Source organism: Theropithecus gelada, chromosome 6, assembly GCF_003255815.1.
Source record: "Theropithecus gelada isolate Dixy chromosome 6, Tgel_1.0, whole genome shotgun sequence".
Taxonomy (NCBI): domain Eukaryota; kingdom Metazoa; phylum Chordata; class Mammalia; order Primates; family Cercopithecidae; genus Theropithecus; species Theropithecus gelada.
This window is the reverse complement of record NC_037673.1, coordinates 33,842,013-33,859,685: the sequence shown is the minus strand read 5'-3', so window position 1 is coordinate 33,859,685 and position 17,673 is coordinate 33,842,013. Positions and strand designations below refer to the sequence as shown.

Genomic DNA, 17,673 nt, shown 5'->3' with positions numbered 1-17,673 from the left:
ATGTTTAGTCATTTCAGTGTGTTTTGCAATCACAAAAAGCAGATCAGGGAAAGTGGGAGTTGTAGATCTCACATTTTGAGCCCTGAATCTCAGATACTGCAGAAAAACTTTTCACAACACTTCTAAACAATTCTACTATTCAAGAGGCTCTTTAAACAGACCTGTTTTTATGAATGGCTATTTATTACATTAAAACAACCACCCCAGTGGGTGCCTGCATCATTGGTTTCTTGACCCCAAACCAGGTTGCCACAGAGAGTAGCAGTACCTCTATCAAAGCCAGCAGATGGGTGGGTAGACTGATGTTTGATCCCAGTTCTCAGAAGAGCCTTAAGAAAGGACTTTGTGAGGGTTTAACATCTTAAGCTCCTGTGATCAGAACAGAGTCGACATGAGACATGTGAGGCAATCTTTAAAGACAGCTGCATAAACTGTCTGGAGGCTGGGAAAAGAATTTGTCATGCATGCTCAATATGTAAAGCACTCTTTAGAATAAATGAAAATTGGTGATGGTTTTGTCCGATGGGAACTCCTATTTCCTACCTTCTCTTGTCAATAATATAAGTAATAAAGAAACCTACATCTGAAATTCTGGTGATACCCTCAGAACAGTTTCTCCAGTACTCTGTTCCCTTTAGAACATAGTACCTGAACCTACCATTTTCTTTCCTACCCCACACCTCCGTTTGAGAGATCCGACCCAGCTTCTAGGAATTTGGTTTCCAAGATTCCGCTTCCCCTGCCCCCCCCCCCCCTTCCCCCCGTACAGTTCTGCGGCATTTTTTCTTCTTCTTTTTTAAACCCTAGGGGAAAAAAAAAAAAAAAAAATACTGAACCATCCCTCTACTCGCTGGTCCAGGGCCTCAATCAAAGGAACAGCTTGATTCCCAAAGCGTGGGAAGGGAGGAAATGCAGAAATGCCCCCACTCTTCCCAGTAGAGCTCTTCAAGATGTCTCTGGGCCCAGCTCACCGGCAGCACGCCGACCAGAGTGCCTACAGGCACCCAGCCTGCTCTCAGAGGAACTGGAGCGCCCGGGCTTCCTCCTCGCAACGCTCCAGCGTTCCACTTCCAATTCTGCTACCAAGTGAGCATACGAGCCCCCTTTTACCTTTTGGGGCAGCAACCTGAATAAATTTCCTTAACCAGCCCTTCTAATTACACTGCGTCCGCTCCCTCCCTCAGTGACGCCACTCCCCAGAGAATCGCTCTCCCAAGCTGGTGGCAGGTGTTATCCCCCTGCTAACGTCTGAGCTCCGGGGCTGTGCAGCTAGGTCGGGCTCAGTGTGTTCCCGCTGGCCCAGTCCGGAATGATAATCGTCATAATGACTCCATGGGAGGTGGCTTTCCTTTGCCGTTTCTCCTGGGGACGCATCAGGATGGTCAGTTCTCTTTCTTAACTCCAAAAACGTTTCTTGCCTCCTAGCTCTAGATTCCTGGGGCAGCCCCGCAGCAAGTAGGACCTTGGTGTTGCTGCAGTCTCGTTAGCCAAGGCGCAAAGGAGACTTTGTGGAGGCGGCTGCACTCTCCGCAGAAGTCGCCGGAATAAACGGGCACAATTGTCTGCGCATCATTTGGCTGAGCCCCACTCCCTGTGCCAATTTCTCTACGTTTTTGCTGCTTCTCTCCGCTTCTGGGCGCCTTCACACTGCCCAGCGTGGGAAGAGTAAGGAGAGGCTGTGGGGTGCGGAGCGGAGGTTGGCGGTCTGGCCCGTGGGGCTCATCTCTGCCCCTTTGCCAGCTTCCTCTCTCCACCTGATTTCGAAGCATCCCCTCTCCAGAGAAGGTCCTCCGGTCTATCCACAGGCTCCTCCTCCATGCTCTGTCCATCCTCCTCTCACCTACTTCTTAAATGCTTCCCCCTCGCCCGACTCTGCCCCAAACCCTCCTTAATCCGTTCCCCTCCTTCACCGCCCAGGGAAGGCCACCTTGCCCCGACGGCGTGCCCTGGGCCTGAGGCCCGCGTCAGTAGGCAGAGCTGCTGGGCAGCAGGTCGTAGCGCCCCCCGCTGTAGACCACGACGCCAGGTGGGTAGTAGAGCAGGTCCGGCTCCGTGGCCGCGCGGAGCGGCGCCAGGGCCTGCAGCCCCTGATCCTCGGGCTCCGGCTTGGTAGTGGCGGTGAAGGGGCGCATGCTGGTAAGCGAAGGAGACGCGATGCGCCACAGCAGGCTCTTGAGCGCCTTGCGGAACTCGCGGCGCACGAGGCAGTAGAGGATGGGGTTGAGGCAGCTGTTGGAGTGCGCCAGGCACACGCTCACAGGGAACGCGTATACCTGGCACAGGAAATACTCCTGGCTGAAGGGCACTGCATTGAACTTGATGAGGATGCTCCAGGTGGTGAGCGCCTGGTTGGGCAGCCAACACAAGAAGAAGGACAGGACAACGATGGTCACTGATTTGGTCACCTTCGACAGTCTCCGGGCGCTGGCTCCGACCGGGCCTCCTCTGGCTACCGCGTCCCCTCCTTCGGGCCCTGCTACGCGGCGGTCGGAGATGAAGCGCACCAGCAGCAGGTAGCACAAGCTAATGATGCCCAGCGGCAGCACGAAGCCCAACAGCACCTTCTGCAAGTGGTAGAGGCCCAGCCAGAACTGCCTGTCGCGGCCCAGCAACTTGTCCGGGAAGCGCACCAGGCACAGCTCCTCGCCCATCACCTTGACCGTGGTGGAGAAAATGGCATTGGGCAGCGAGGACAGCGTGGCCAAAGCCCAGATGCACACACACAGCGCCTTGGCCGAGAAGCAGCAGCTGTCCCCCAGGCTTCGGCCGCAGCAGTCGCCCTGGCCGTGTCCTCGCGTCCGGTGGCTCTTCAGAGCAGAGGCCACCGAGTGGTAGCGTGTCACACTCATGGCAGTGAGGAAGAAGACGCTGGCGTACATGTTCATGGACGTTACCATGGACACGATCTTACACATGGCCTTGCCGAAGGGCCATTTGAAGTCAAGAGCATTCTCCACCGCCCAGAAGGGCAGGGTGAGCACAAACTGAAAGTCCGTCAGTGCCAGGTTGGTGACGAAAAGGTTGATAGAGGACTTGCGCCAGCCCTGCATGTTCTTCATCAGGTAGAGCACCAGCAGGTTGCCCGCCAACCCCAGGGCGCACACCACCCAGTACACTACGCTGATAAGAATCCGCACCCGGGACTCGGTGTCCACGCTCTCTGCCCCGCCGCTGCCCGGAGGATGTCCTGGCGGCGCGCCGTCCGGCAACTCCAGCCCCAGCTCCCACCACAAGTCCGGAAGCTGCAGCGACGCGTTACCACTCGTGTTGGCAGCCTCCAGAAGGTCCGGGACCAGACTGAAGAGTTCTGCTAGCTTGTCCCCGCCTGCTGCCTTATTCATGGTGGCTATCGCGGCTGCATCGGCCATCTGCATGCGCAGGTACCTCTAGGTCACGTTCTGGGGACGGTTTACCCCGGTGTTGTTCCCAGGCTAGCCTGCGGGACGTGCGTGGGAGCTTTCAAAGTAGCTGCTGAAGAGAGAGCCCAGGAACTGGGTACTAAGCGCGTCCTGCCGCGCAGCGAACCGCCCTGGACGCAGGAGTTGAGCTCAGCGGCTGCTTTGGAGCAGAGTTGAGGAGCGCAGCCCATAAGGGAAGCACTCGGCGTCCAAGGGTTCTCAGGCCAAGCTCGGAGTCCCTAGGTCCTTATGTACAACGCAGACTTCCCCTCTCCGTGTCCCGCGGTCACTGGGGCATTGGCGCATAACTCCCACAGTCGCTCAATTTTGCGATTTGGGGCCACTTGCTCCCTTTCAAATACCTTTGTCGGTTTCCTCTGGGACTGCTTGGATGAGGTTTCCGTCCTTGGAGAGAAAGAGATCGTAGAGTTCCATCCACCTCGCTCTGTTGCTTGGAGGTCAGTGGGTGTCTGCGTCTTTCTGCGGTTGTCAACTCCGGGTGGGTTGCCAGCGGTGCTCACCAGTTGCAGTGGCACTTGCATGGCCGAGGCGGCGGGCCCCAAGGAGCATGCGTAATCCGGGGGCGCCGCGAGGGGCGCTTTCCGAGGTGCTGAACCCAGCCGCGCCCGCGCCGCGAGGGAGAGCTGAGTGGCAGGCAAAGCCCACCCGCCAGCTCCCGTTTCCCTCCCCAACGTTTCAGCAGGAGCAGTCTTAAGCCTTTATTTTGCACCCGCAGGAGAAAGTCAATTTTGACGTGAGTTTCCTCTTTCTTATTCCCAAACATTATGATTAGAAGTTTTTTTTTCTTTCTTCCTCACTCCCACTTTATCACTGGAATTATTCCATTTGGTGAGAAATGGTTCCAAAAATATGAGCTATCCTGCTTACTTTCCTTCTTTAAAGTAATAACAGTGGCCTCTTTTCATGCTCAAATGAGATGATGGGTACTTATTGGATACACAAAGGACAGCTCCACCTCCCAGCTTTAATTAGCTGACCACTTATGCAGTGTCTGTGTTTGTCAGGATTTTCAAAGGGTCTTCACATGGCAGAAGTCTGGGTTCAAGGGTTGCCCCTACTTTAATGTATTCTGAGAGGTGACACAAAAACAGAGCGAATAACTGATGAGCCTACTTCACAGAAATTAAATGCCCTAGGCCCAAAGCGCTTCAGCAAATTGTCTGATCACATACTGCCCACAGTCTCTCTACCTAGATGCAAATAGAATGGAGGATACCACCGGGCTGATCGTGAACCACCAGCCCTCCTATTTCCAGTACTGTTAGCATCAGGATTCTTTTTCAGACATTTTTCAGACTAATGGAAGTACATTCTAAGGACTCTTCCGAGGGAATGAGTGGAAACCATTTGAATTATTTCTCAAACTACAGTCTACATAAATGCCAGGTCAATCGCTCTGGTGTAAATTACACTTTTAAGGATTTACTTTAAAATTTTGAAATGTTTTCCCTTGGTCTGGGACTAAACTGAAACCAAAGTGTCTTAAGCATAATTGTCCTCACTCCTGGAGTACTACAGAACTCCCAGCTTTACTTAAGGAGATAAAGAGGATGCAACCTTCAAGCTGAGGAGATAAGAAACAGAAAAAGAAAGAAAAGAAAAGAAAAGAAAGAAAGAAAAGGAAAGAAGGAAGGAAGGAAAGAAAGAGAGAAAGAAAGAAAGAAAGAAAGAAAGAAGGAAGGAAGGAAGGAAGGAAGGAAAGAAGGAAAGAAGGAAAGGAAGGAAGGAAGGAAGGAAGGAAGGAGGGAGGGAGGGAGGGAGGGAAGGAAGGAAGGAAGGAAGAAAGAAAGAAAAGAAAGAAAGAAAGAAGAAAGAAAGAAAGAAAGAAAGAAAGAAAGAAAGAAAGAAAGAAAGAAAGGAAGGAAGGAAGGAAGGAAGAAAAAGAAAGAAAGGAAAGAAAGAAAGAAAGAAAGAAAGAAAGAAAGAAAGAAAGAAAGAAAGAAAGAAAAGAAAAGAAAGAAAGAGAGAGAGAAAAAGAATCTTGATTCCAAAGGACGTTTAGCCCTGAAAAGAGCACACACCTTGCTACGGATGCTGCACTGCTCTGTCCGCCCACTAGAGGGAGTCAGGGCTTTAGTAAAAACCTAACCAAACGAAAACCATCTCCTTTGATCAGTTCTTATCTGGAGATGACCCCTTCCCTGAGGATTCCTCCCGAAGCACAAGTTATTTCTTTGGGTGACTATTACCCTGATTTTAATAGTCTCACTTTCACACTCAGTTTTGACTTTATTTTTAACTAGTTATTTCTCCATAAAATTTATCTCTCTCTTCATCTCTGTCTCTGTTTCTCTTTTCTAATATTTCAAGGGGCTACTGAAACACAAGAAAAGCTGGGGCATACCCTGAAAGCTCTCTGCTGTTAAGTTTTTGGTATGTTCACACCAATGACCTCCATCCCACACATACACAGCTTCTCAGTGCTTCTAGACACATCCAGGAATATATCTACTTGATCTGCTCCAAATCACATGTACATATTCATACTTTGTGAAAAAATTATAGGGGCCTGATTCAATTCATCTCACATCCATTGGCCACTTACTCTTGCCAGGCACTGAGACAGGCTGAAAGACATAAATCCTCTATTTTGATCCTCTCTGGGATTCTTAATCTAGATGAGTGTGCAATCTACAAGTGTCTAAGACCGTATTTTTTTGTTTAGTTTTGTGATGACTACGTTGTCTAGAATGTAATGATTCATGCCAGATGAGTGGACAATAATTTTAGCTCTTTTACTATTTCCCTTTTATATTTTTTAAGGAGTGGGTAGGTAATAAATAGTTATACTTTTATGGGATATTCCAGTTTTAGGTGTTTTGGGAGGGGGTTTTCTATGTTGGTATTTAAAGAAACCATAAAGGAGGAATGGTGCAGAGCTTGTTATGTTACATATGTGGTCTGTTTCTCTGTCCCTCTTCTTACCAAAATTGAAACCAGACTGTGATGGGGGCCTGGAGGAAAATCAGCAGCAAGAAATTGTCTCTCATTCACAGTGGAAGAGTATGGGATCCTGAAACCTTTTCCTGGGCTTCTTTTGTGTTCCTGAAGCCATGTGGGCCAGGGGAAGCCATGAGGATAGCATAAAATCATACTGTAGCATGTAACCACTGGGAGCCCATGAGAAGGGAAGAAATCACCTGCTTTGGTCCAGCATTTTGCAGAGGAGGCTTGAAGAAATGAAGGAGTTTACCAAGGATCTCACCACTAGGAAGGAGCCATAGCAGGTCTAAAACATGGTCTCGACTCTTATGTGATGTCTCTTGATCCATGCTCCATTTCCCAGTTTGGATCTAAGTCTTCCACATTTTTGTTTTTCGACAAAGGGGTGGGTGGTAGGCTGAATAATGCCTCCCCACACACACACAAATATGTCCACATCCCATTTCCCAAGCCCTTGGATGTTACTTTATACAGCCAAAGGAACTTTGCAGCCACTAGAAGCTAAACTAAGCAAAAAGATGGATTCTCTCCTAAAGCCTTAAGAAGGGACCACCTCTTCTGACATCTTGGCTTTACTCTAGTGAAACTAATTTTGAACCTCTGATCTCCAGAACTGTGAGAGGATAAATGTGCCTTCTTTTAAGCCACGACATTTGCGGTCATGTGTTATAATAGCAATGGAAGCTAGCACAGGGTGGGCACACAAGTCTGGTTTGAACATTACCTAATGGGAAATGGAGCAATTCTGATTTGAACATGTTGGTTAATCTTAACACCAACTTTGTGCTAGATACTATGTCATGTACTAGAGATTTAGTGGTAAATACTATCTACCAGAACTCACATTCTAACAGATGAGAGACACATATTAAAAATTTGAATTCTGGGTTGGGCACACTGTCTCATGTCTGTAATTTCAGCACTTTGGGGTGTTGAGGCAGGCAGATCACTTAAGGTCAGGAGTTCAAGACTAGACTAGTCAACATGGTGAAACCCCATCTCTACTAAAAATACAAAAATTAGCTGTGTTGGGGGGCACACACCTGTAGTCCAAGCTACTCTGGATGATGAGCAAGGAGACTTGCTTGAGCCTAGGAGGTGGGGGTTGCAGTGAGCTGAGATCATACCTCTGGACTCCAGCCTGGGCAACAGAGCAAGACTCCATATCAAAAAATTTAAAAAAAATTCAAATAAATTTTATGAGTATAATTACTATAAGAAGGAAAACAGAGTAAAATAGAAAGTTATAAAACCATGTGCAAGCAACTAACTTTCAACTATTTACAAGCATATTTATCTAATTATAAGATTCACGTCTTTTCAAATTAAAGATTTTTAAGATCAATATGGATTTCCAATTGCTATATGTATATTTAATTAATAATATTTTTTTCTCTAGAAAGCTGTAAACAAAAGGTTAAATGGGGGTGGGGTGGGGGTAAGGAAAGGGGAAGAAAGAGGACTCTGGGCAGAAGGAACAGCCTGAGTGAAGGCACTGGGCAGGAAGGAGCACGATGCTTTTGTAGGACAGAAAGAAGATGAAGTGCCTACAACACAGGGAGACAAAGTAAATAGTACTAGATAGTCTGGTGACATGGGCAGGTGTCAAAAAATTTCCAACTGCAGAATTTTGATCTATGACTTTGGAGTAATGGAGGACATTGGAAAATTTTAAGCAGGGGAGCAATGCAATCAGTGTTGCATCAAACCATCACTCTAGATGTAGTGTGATGAGTAGACTGGAAGGGGCAGAGCTGATATAAATCAAGACAATTAGGAAGCTATAGCAATAGTTCAGGAGAGAGATGATTGTACTTCAGTCTACAGGGATGCGGGGCAGAGTAAGATTTAAATAGGCATTTAAGAGACTGACTTGACAGTACTTGGAGGTGGACTGCATACAAAGGAAGGGTGAAGGTAAGGAGAAATTAAAAGCTTTCAAGTTTTTACCCTGAGCATGTGGGTAGGTAGATACGCAGAGCAAGTGAGGTGGGGGAAGATGACACGTTCAGACTGGACATAGGAGAGTGTGAACGCCCCAATCAAATTCAGATGTCAAAAAGACAGTTGAATACGTGAATCAGTGATTCAGAGAAGATAAAAATATGTGGGTCCACAGCATATAGATTATAATTGAAACTTTAACATTGATGAGACTGTCTAGAGAAAAAGTGTAGAGTGAGAAGGAATCTCTTGTTAAACCTGGGGGAACTCTGAGACTGGACTGTCTGGCAGAGGGTGGAAGGCCTGTTGATGATCATTGCTACATGTATATTTAATGACTAGTCTCACTGTTTCCGACAATGAGAATTAGAGCTAGAAAGGAGGAAAACTAGGAGCCTGTGACATGTGAACCCTGAAAATCCGAGACAGGTCTCCGTTAATTTAGAAAGTTTATTTTGCCAGGGTTGAGGATTCGAGCCCATGACACAGCCTCAGGAAGTCCTGATGACATATGCCCAAGGTGGTGGGGGCACAGCTTGGTTATATACATTTTAGGGAGACTTGAGACATCAACCAATATATATAAGAAGTACATTGGTTCATTCTGGAAAGGCGGGACAACTTGAAGCAAAGGCAGGAAGACTCAAAGTGGGGAGGGAGCTTGCAGGTCACAGACAGGTGATACACGAAGGATTGCATTCTTTTGAGTTTCTGATTAGCCTTTCCAAAGGAGGCAAATCAGGTATGCATCTATCTCAGTGAGCAGAGGGGTGACTTTGAATAGAAAGGGAGGCAGATTTGCTCTAAGCAGTTTCCAGCTTGAGTTTTCCTTAGTGACTTTGGGGGCCCAAGGTACTTTCCTTTCACACATAGAAGCCAAGAAATAAAAGAAATGTAGGGGAAAAAAAGCAGGGGCTGTATCTAATGCTGTGTCTAATGTGAGGCCAAGGAAGGCAAGAAAGGAGAAATGTTCATAGGATTTATGGACATGGAGACCATTGAAAACCTTGGGGCATTATTTCAGGAGGCAGACACTGGGAGAGGAGATGCCAATGAAACTAAAAAGCTATTCTCATTGATTTCTAGCAACCAAAGAAACTGAGTCAACAGGAGAGACAAAAGTTTGTCTCAGTTCAACTGGCAAGTCAGTGACAGAATTAGAAAGGGATTCAGAGATATTGACTAACATTTCACCCTTTGGTTTATTAACTGACTCTTTAATTGAGTCAATTGACTCTTTAATTGAGTCCATTAACTGCCTAACAAATCAAACAGTTTGAGCCTTTGGGGTCCTCAGGCACCACAGCTAACCTAAGCAGTCACTTTAGTGTAAATTAAAATTTCTCAACCTTGAAACTATTGACATTTTAGGCCATATAATTCATTGTTATGTGGGAGGGGGCTCTATTGTATGCATTTCTGGCCTCTACTTGTTAGATACCAGTAGCAATCCCAGATTTTGTCTTGTCAGACAACCAAAACTGTCTCCAAACATTACCGAACATACCCTAGAGGCAGATATCTCTTCCTTCCCCAAGGTTGCGAACCACTGGGCTAAACATGGGTCATTTGTTAGAAATGGAAATGGCAGGAGACTGTGAAAGAATCTTTCGTTAATCCATTCTCACTTCTAGGAAAACAATTCAAGGGACCTCCCCTTTAGGTGGGAGTTGGAAGTGTGTACATAGAACAGCATGTTATATTTTTTATGCTACATACACACCCCTCTGAGCATTGGTGCAAATGCATCCTTTTAACTAGAAATCCCCATCCTTTCTCTAGATGCTCTTCAGTTAAGCTAAAGCAGAGCTTGCTAATTTCTTTTAAATAGATGAGCAAACCTCCCTTGGGAAACTTCAGAGGCTCTGGCTCATACAGTATGGCCAAGACTTCCCTGACATTGCCTGGATGGAAGAGAAGTTCAGGAAAACCGGACCTTGGCACATTGGCGGTTCTGATGTCCACCCTCAGTGGAACAGTTTAGTCCTGTGGCTGCTGGATGCCGCCTCCATCACCGCTGTGCTAAGGAAGGCTCTGGCACACTCAGGGGTCTGTTCCACAGCCTGAGAACATTGTGCTGCCGGTCCTCCCGAGCCCATTCTGCAAGTCAAGGAAAATACAAACAGACACGCGTTGTACCTTTGGAACTTTGTTTTCAAAGGTTCTCCCAACTAAGATATCTCCCAACTAAGACGCAGGTTAGACTTCTCCAACAGTCTTTCTAATTTAATAGAGACTTTGAATATTGAAAAGAGAAGCCCAGGGATAGGGCATTCTTAATTGGAAGTAAGAAATCTGGGGTCTGACACCAAGTAACCAGATAACGATACCCCAGACAAATGACAGTGTAGAAGGCCAAGTCTCACCAAACACAGGCCTCCGTAGCAACTCTTTCAGTACTGACTGAGTGGTTAAGTTCAAATGAAAAGCTAGTGCCCTTATACAAAGGCTGGTATGTAACAAAAGCCCATCAAGAGTTTTGCCTAGGCCTTTCCTGGGCCTTAAAGCATGACAAAATAATGAAGGGATTCTTAACAGGACCCATTTAGGATTAAACAAGTTTTATCGTGGGGCTGAAGATACTCCCCAGGCCTCAAATAAGTTTGTTTGGGGATCTGAAGAAACTCCTCAAGCCTCCATAATTTAGCAGGAGACAAGATACGGGTAATCACCCCAGCACCTGGTTCCATTTAGATTAAGTAAGATTACTGAGGGTCCAGAGAAAGGTCTTCAAGACTTAGACTTTAGTTATAGATTAAAAGAAGTTAATCACTTATGTCTTTAGATGAATGCACACTTACAAGTAGACAAATAGCTTAGAAGGTATATAAGCTCTGGAAAACTTGGTGATTTTGAATTGATCTGGTGATAATTTGCAGGCCTTCTCCCTGTTAACCGGTTACAGAAATAAAAACTCTCTTCTCCCCTAGTTCATTTGCGTCTCATTATTATGCCATGAGAAATAGAAGCCCGACCCTCAGTTTGGTTCCGGAACAATGCTTCCGGGTCTCAGGTTCCTCATTTGTATAACGAAGGAATTGAGGTTCTTGAATATTCTGGGATAGACACTGAGTCGGTGACATCAGAATCAACCAGAGCTTGCTAAAAGATATGGGTTGCATTGCTCTTCAGACCCCGGATTCTGATTCCAGTGGATTGGAAAGGAGCCCAGGAATCTACATTTCAAACATTCTTCCAGGTGATACTATTTTTTTCAAGTTTGAGAATCTCTGGACTAACTTTTATTCTAGTTCTAACACACTATGTAAACAAATTTTAAATCTCAAAGAATTAATCTGCAATGATGGTTTATCATACACTGCAATTGGAAGTAAAAGAGATACAGAGAAGGGGATACTGAAGCCCAACAGGTGATATCTCTTCATTGTTGGACTATGAGGGTCACGTGCTCTGGAGGTACATCAGGCCATGAATACGAACCAACATGAGACCCAAGCTAAAACTGATACTGTCTTTGAAAAATTATAACTGAGGAAATTATGACAGTGAAAGAGATCAGACCTTGGTGACCCCATCTTGCTTCTAACTTTTAAGCTGTCCTTGCTCATTCCTGGGCATAGGCTGAACTAGCTTCTGGGAGGCATTCAGTTTATGATTTGACTCTGAAACAAAATTGAAAACAGCCCTTTCCCGGAAAAAAAAAAAAAACCCTCCTTGCCTTGGGACCAGCCTGCCTTCATAGGACTAACAAATTAGCTACAAGAGTAGAAATTATGGTTTAAGGGTTATGCAGCTTCTGGTTGCAAGAGTCTGAATCTCCTCCAATTGCTGATGGGGATAACATCACTATTGTAAAACTTAGGATCACTGCTTGAAATATTTTGCAGACCCTGTACTTGATGGATCAGCTGACACCACCTAGACTTAATCTGTCTCAACCAGTTCTGCAATCCCACTCAGGAACAGAAGACAGGAAGCAAATCTCACTTTGACCCCCACTATGATTCTATCTCTAACCTAACCAATCAGCACACCCCACTTCCTGAGCCCCTACCCACCAAATTATTTTTTAAAACTCTGATCCCTGAATGCTCAGGGAGACTGATTTGAATAATAGCAAAACTCTGGGTCTGCTGCAGAGCTGGCTCTGCATGAATGACTCTTTCTGCATTGCAATTTTCCCTTCTTGATAAATTGACTCTGTCTAGGTGGTAGGCAAGGTGAACACTTTGGGTGGTTACAGGACCCCAGGAGACCCTGTTCCCAAGTGTGACCCTTGGAGACTGCTGCTGGAATGCTAACACACATCGAATGTACTTGATTTTTTGAATCTGTTCTTGACAATGAACCACAGATCATGTGCAAGAATTTGTACTATTGCTTAACTAAGCCTGTGTTATGGAACCAAAAAATCCTTCTTCCTTTTTTGAGATGGAGTCTTGCTCTGTCACTCAGACTGAAGTGCAGAGGCGTGATCTTGGCTCACTATAACCTCAGCCTCCTGGGTTCAAGCGATTCTCCTGCCTCAGCCTCCCGAGTAGCTGGGACTACAGGTGTGTGCTACCACACCTGGCTAACTTTTTGTATTTTTAGTAGAGACAGGGTTTCAACCTGTTAGCCAGGATGGTCTTAATCTCCTGATCTCGTGATCCGCCCACCTCGCCCTCCCAAACTGCTGGGATTACAGGCATGAGCCACTGTGCCCACGTGCCCAACCTAAAAAATCCCTTTTCAACTGACTTCTTTTCCAAAAACACTTAAAGATATTTTAGATCACTTATCTTAAAAGTATGGTCCATAGTTTACTCAAACAGGATCTAAAAATTTCAAGGAGTGAGGCATCACAGTCATGGTCAAATACCATATCAGTGTACTGTTAAAATATTACCAAAATCTTACTGTATAAATTTCTACTGAAAAATTAGGCTGGTGGATAATTTGATGGTATTGTTCAGGAGGATCTACTTTGTGGAAAAATAAAAAGAGAAGATTTCTTTCTCCATAGTCTGGTTTTGTTTTGTTTTGTTTTGTTTTGTTTTGTTTTGTTTTATTTTATGTTATTTTTGAGACAGAGTCTTACTCTGTCGCCCAGGCTGGAGTGCAGTGGCGTGATCTTAGCTCACTGCAACCTCTGCTCCCGGGTTCAAGCAATTCTCCTGCCTGAGCCTCCCAAGTAGCTGGGATTACAGGTACCTGTCACCATGCCCCGCTAATTTTTGTAGTTTTAGTAGAGACGGGGTTTCACCATGTTGGCCGGGCTGGTCTTGAACTCCTGACAGAGAGATCTACCCGCCTCGGCCTCCCAAAGGGCTGGGATTACAGGCGTGAACCACTGCGCCTAGCCCACGATAGTCTGGTTTTAAATCAGCCACCACTTGCTTCCCCATCCTCACTCATTAATCTGATTGTCAAGTTTTATCATTGTGGATGCACACATGTCAATCTGTTTTCCCAGCTTGGTGCCTTTGCTAAAAATGTTCCTGTGAATGTTTTCTCTTTTCCCTCATTTCAGTGTGTTTCAATCTGACCTGTACTTTAAGGCAAAATGCTACCTTCTTTGGGAAGCCTTTCCTAATTTCTTAAGAAACAGGTAGGCTGGGGGCAGTGGCTCACGCCTGTAATCCCAGCATTTTGGGAGGCCAAGGTGGGTGGATCACTTGAAGTCAGTCAGGAGTTAGAGACCAGTCTGGCCAAATGGTGAAACCCCATCTCTACTAAAAATACAAACACTAGCTGGGTGTGGTGGTAGGCACCTGTAATCCCAGCTACTTGGGAGGCTGAGGCAGGAAGAATTGCCTGAACCCAGGAGGTGGAGGTTGCAGTGAGCCAAGATCACGCCATTGCACTCCAGCCTGGGCAACAGAGAGAGACCCCATCTCAAAAAAAAAAAAAAGAAAAAAAGAAACAGGCATGATTTTTTTCCCCCTCTCAATCTTAGAACTCTCTATTAGCATGTCTCTTAAGGCAGATGTCCCTATGTAAGGAGTGCTGTGGCTCTTTTGGTATATTTCTCATCTCATTTCAAAGGGTATCATCTTCTTGTGGACAAGCCATATATCATCATCGTGGTTGCTTGCTCTTAGTGCTGTGCCCAAATCTTTCACATGTGTGAGCACAGAACAGGCTTGTTGACTGGAGTTTACCTTCAGGTGGTATACTCTTAGGAAGGCAATCCAAAAATTCGTAAAAGGTAACTTACAAGTTTCCCCTAACTATCCGCTCACGTAGAATATCCAAGTGTAACGCTAGGGGAATTGACATTTTAAAATATTTTATTTTTGCCTAACCTATACCTGCATCTAGCTTAAAGCCACCTATGTATTAAAGCAAGGGTGAATTGAAACCATTTAAAATACTGATGCCCAGTGCCAATCTTAAAACAATTAAATCAGAAGCACTTGTGGAAGGGTAAAATATGAAAATTTGCAGTTCCCCAATGGCTGAGTCCTCTATATTTCTTCTGCCCATAGGCACATTCAGATATTTCGACCAATTCTTTTGCTATATAGCTCAATAACTCTAGTTGATATGCTTATATTGCTACTCTATGTTTTCATTTTAGGCATTGTTTTTCACTTCCTGCTGTAGAAGGTGAGTAGCTCTTTTTCTCACACATTGCTCTTTCACTTCTAATAACATTCTAACACCTCCCCATTTGGTTCTGTTGTACTTTTGAAAGATCAATATCCAGCCTTTATACTGTAATGACTTTACTAATGATTGAGCCATACAGTATATAGTAATTTTTTTTGTTTTTTTTTCTTGCACAATGTTTTGTCTCCATTGAAATTAGCAATTATCCTGGTTTGTTCAATGTAATGATCACTAAAGTATCCTCAAACTGTCTTTGAACTGTGAAAAATCTTTTCTCCATATCTTAAAAAACATTAGGTTCTTCCCTATCTGAGGATATTAGCCTCTCCTTGCCTGAAGGAACCATGACGTTCTGTCCTGAGGTTAGGGCCTTGCAAAGGGCTTTTGGTCATCCTAAGGACTACCTCTACTGTCTAATCAGACCAAGTCCTGGCAGGCCCCAGGGAGTTTGGGAATACTTTAGTGTGACACATGAAGAAAGTATAGTATACACCAACATAATTGCAAGTTTATCAATGTTATTGATGGAAACTGAGAACATTTATGGAAATGGATCCTAAGAGTGCTGGATTATGGTGGAAGAAATATAATGTTGGTCTGGTCACATTTGTTGATATGAGTACAGCATGCAGAGATTCTAGGTTTAGTATGTTAGTTCAAGCTATAGGAAGTGGCTCTAACAGTATACTTGTTTGTTGGCTGAAACATGACTCTAGAAGTATCCTAGACAAAATAAAACTGAAATGCCAGAAATTTTAGAAATATCTCAGTACACTACAAGGGACACTACCCAGAGGCTTAGGAAGATAGGCATGGTAAAGTAGATTTACCATGTAAGATCTGCTTACTCATCCCTAACTGTGTGTACTCTTTCAACAAGGCAGCAAGAAATACATTCATGAGGGGACCCTGGGCATCTTTGAAGACCTCTGTGGAGTTGTTATCAGTAGGCCAGGAATGCAAATGGGAACTGCTGTCATTGAACTAGACTCCTCGAATTCAATGGAGATATTGGTATTCCAGGGTGGCAGGGGCCCAGTGGAGGCCCTGAATTAGTAAAGATGAAGTAGGAAAGCCATGACAGTATGTAGCAAAGTGGAAACAATGATCAGAATGGTTTGACCTATGACTTCAGTGCTAATTGACCATTGTTTCTAGGACTGAAATAGGGAGACAACCTTGTAAGGTCTTACTTCATATGTACAAGCAAAACATCACTAAACTTTGTGAACAGAGGCCTAACTTGAATCACGGTAACAGAGATGTTATCCCTCAAATAATTACCAGACTTGAACCAGTTTATAGATGTGGAGTCCCTTGGATGAAGGGGAGGCCAGGTACCTTCAAGGAAGAACTGTGAAAAATGGCCACAAATCTGTATTGTAATCATTCTCTTTAGCTTTCACCAAAATAACTTGTATTCATTTGCCAGTGTGACTTGGAATAGAGGAGAATAAATAGCTAGACTTTGGCTGTGAATTGACACTAATTCCTAAAGACCCAACATTGCACTGTGGGCCACTAATCAGAGTAGAAGCTTATGGACATCAGGTGATCAATGAAGTTTTGGCTAAGCTCTGTCACATGGTGGGCTTAGTGTGTCCCCTAAACCACACTGTAGTTATTTACTCAGTTACAGAATGAATAATTGAATTACTTAACAATGGGTAGAATTCCTCTATTGGTTCCCTGGTCCATGGAGTAAGGGCTACTGTGGTAGGAAAGACCAAGTAGAAGCTAGTAGAATGGCTTCTCCCCACCAAAATAGTAAACCAAAAGTCATACCACATACTTGGAGAAATCCTGCAGAAGTTAGTGGCATCATCAAGGACTTAAGGGGTGTAGAGGTGGAAATGAAATGCAACCATTTCTGTGAATGGCAAGTGGCATTGTTGTATCTTGCTCACATTTTAAGTAACCTCCATGCTACTTTATTGGCATTGGGCAGCAGCTGAGATTTCAGCTCTTCCACTTTCTACCATATCTTTTTCTTCAGCTTTTTTTGAGTCCTGGGCCAGGCACATGTGCAGCTCTGTAGCAAAAGGTACCAGCTTCTTCTGTAGGTCATCTGCATTGTCAGTTCTGGAGGTAGTGAGAGGGATTTTACTAAATTCAAGTTTGTCTTCATAGGTTCCAGCAGAAGAACAGTTTTTTAAAGAAGAAGAAGACAGGGCAAGTGAATATGCCTGGAAATGATTAAAGGTTCTTTTACTCCAACTCCAAAGAACATTTGGCTGATAGATTTAGGCAGATCCTTCTAGCAGGCAAAGAGCAAAGAACCAAAGTCAGCTGTGCATAGGAGACTATGGTCAAGGGAGAGACATATGAAAAGACTGTGGAAACAGCCTAGGAGGCCATGCTTGAGAATCTGGATTGCACTTACAACACAACAGGAAGCCATCAGAGGGATATATATATAGGTGCAGTAGAAGCTGTTTGTACCCTGCACATCTCACCTCAGCACATGCCATTTCCCTGTTTGCTAGTTTGAATTTCAAGTACCAGCTCTGGACACTGTTTTCCCCAAGGCCTTTCTGTGGCAGTCAGAACCTTCCTTGCATGCTGTGGGGCAGCCTAGAGGTGGTGGAAATTTAACCCTCCACTCTCAACTCTTAGGGCAGCTTATAACCAATCACTGATGGGAATTGATGTATAAATATCCTGGCTACCTTGCTTCTTTGGCAGAGCAACTCTGATGTGTGCTTACTCTGTTTCCCAGAGTTTAGAGATAAACCTTTAGTTGGCGGAGTGGAAACTTGCTTGACAATATACGCTTTATTAGATTTCTTCTCTATCTCACTTCTCCACTCCA

The 17,673-nt window shown here is 45.0% G+C and overlaps 1 protein-coding gene across 1 annotated transcript; it reads right to left on the bottom strand.

Moving 5' to 3' along the window:
- Positions 1-1,187: 1,187 nt before the first annotated feature.
- On the bottom strand, positions 1,188-3,705 carry RXFP3 (relaxin family peptide receptor 3). Its single transcript, XM_025388970.1, has one exon. It carries the CDS (start codon positions 3,372-3,374, stop codon positions 1,965-1,967), a length of 1,410 nt encoding a protein of 469 aa, XP_025244755.1. The 5' UTR covers positions 3,375-3,705; the 3' UTR covers positions 1,188-1,964.
- Between the last annotated feature and the right edge of the window lie 13,968 nt (positions 3,706-17,673).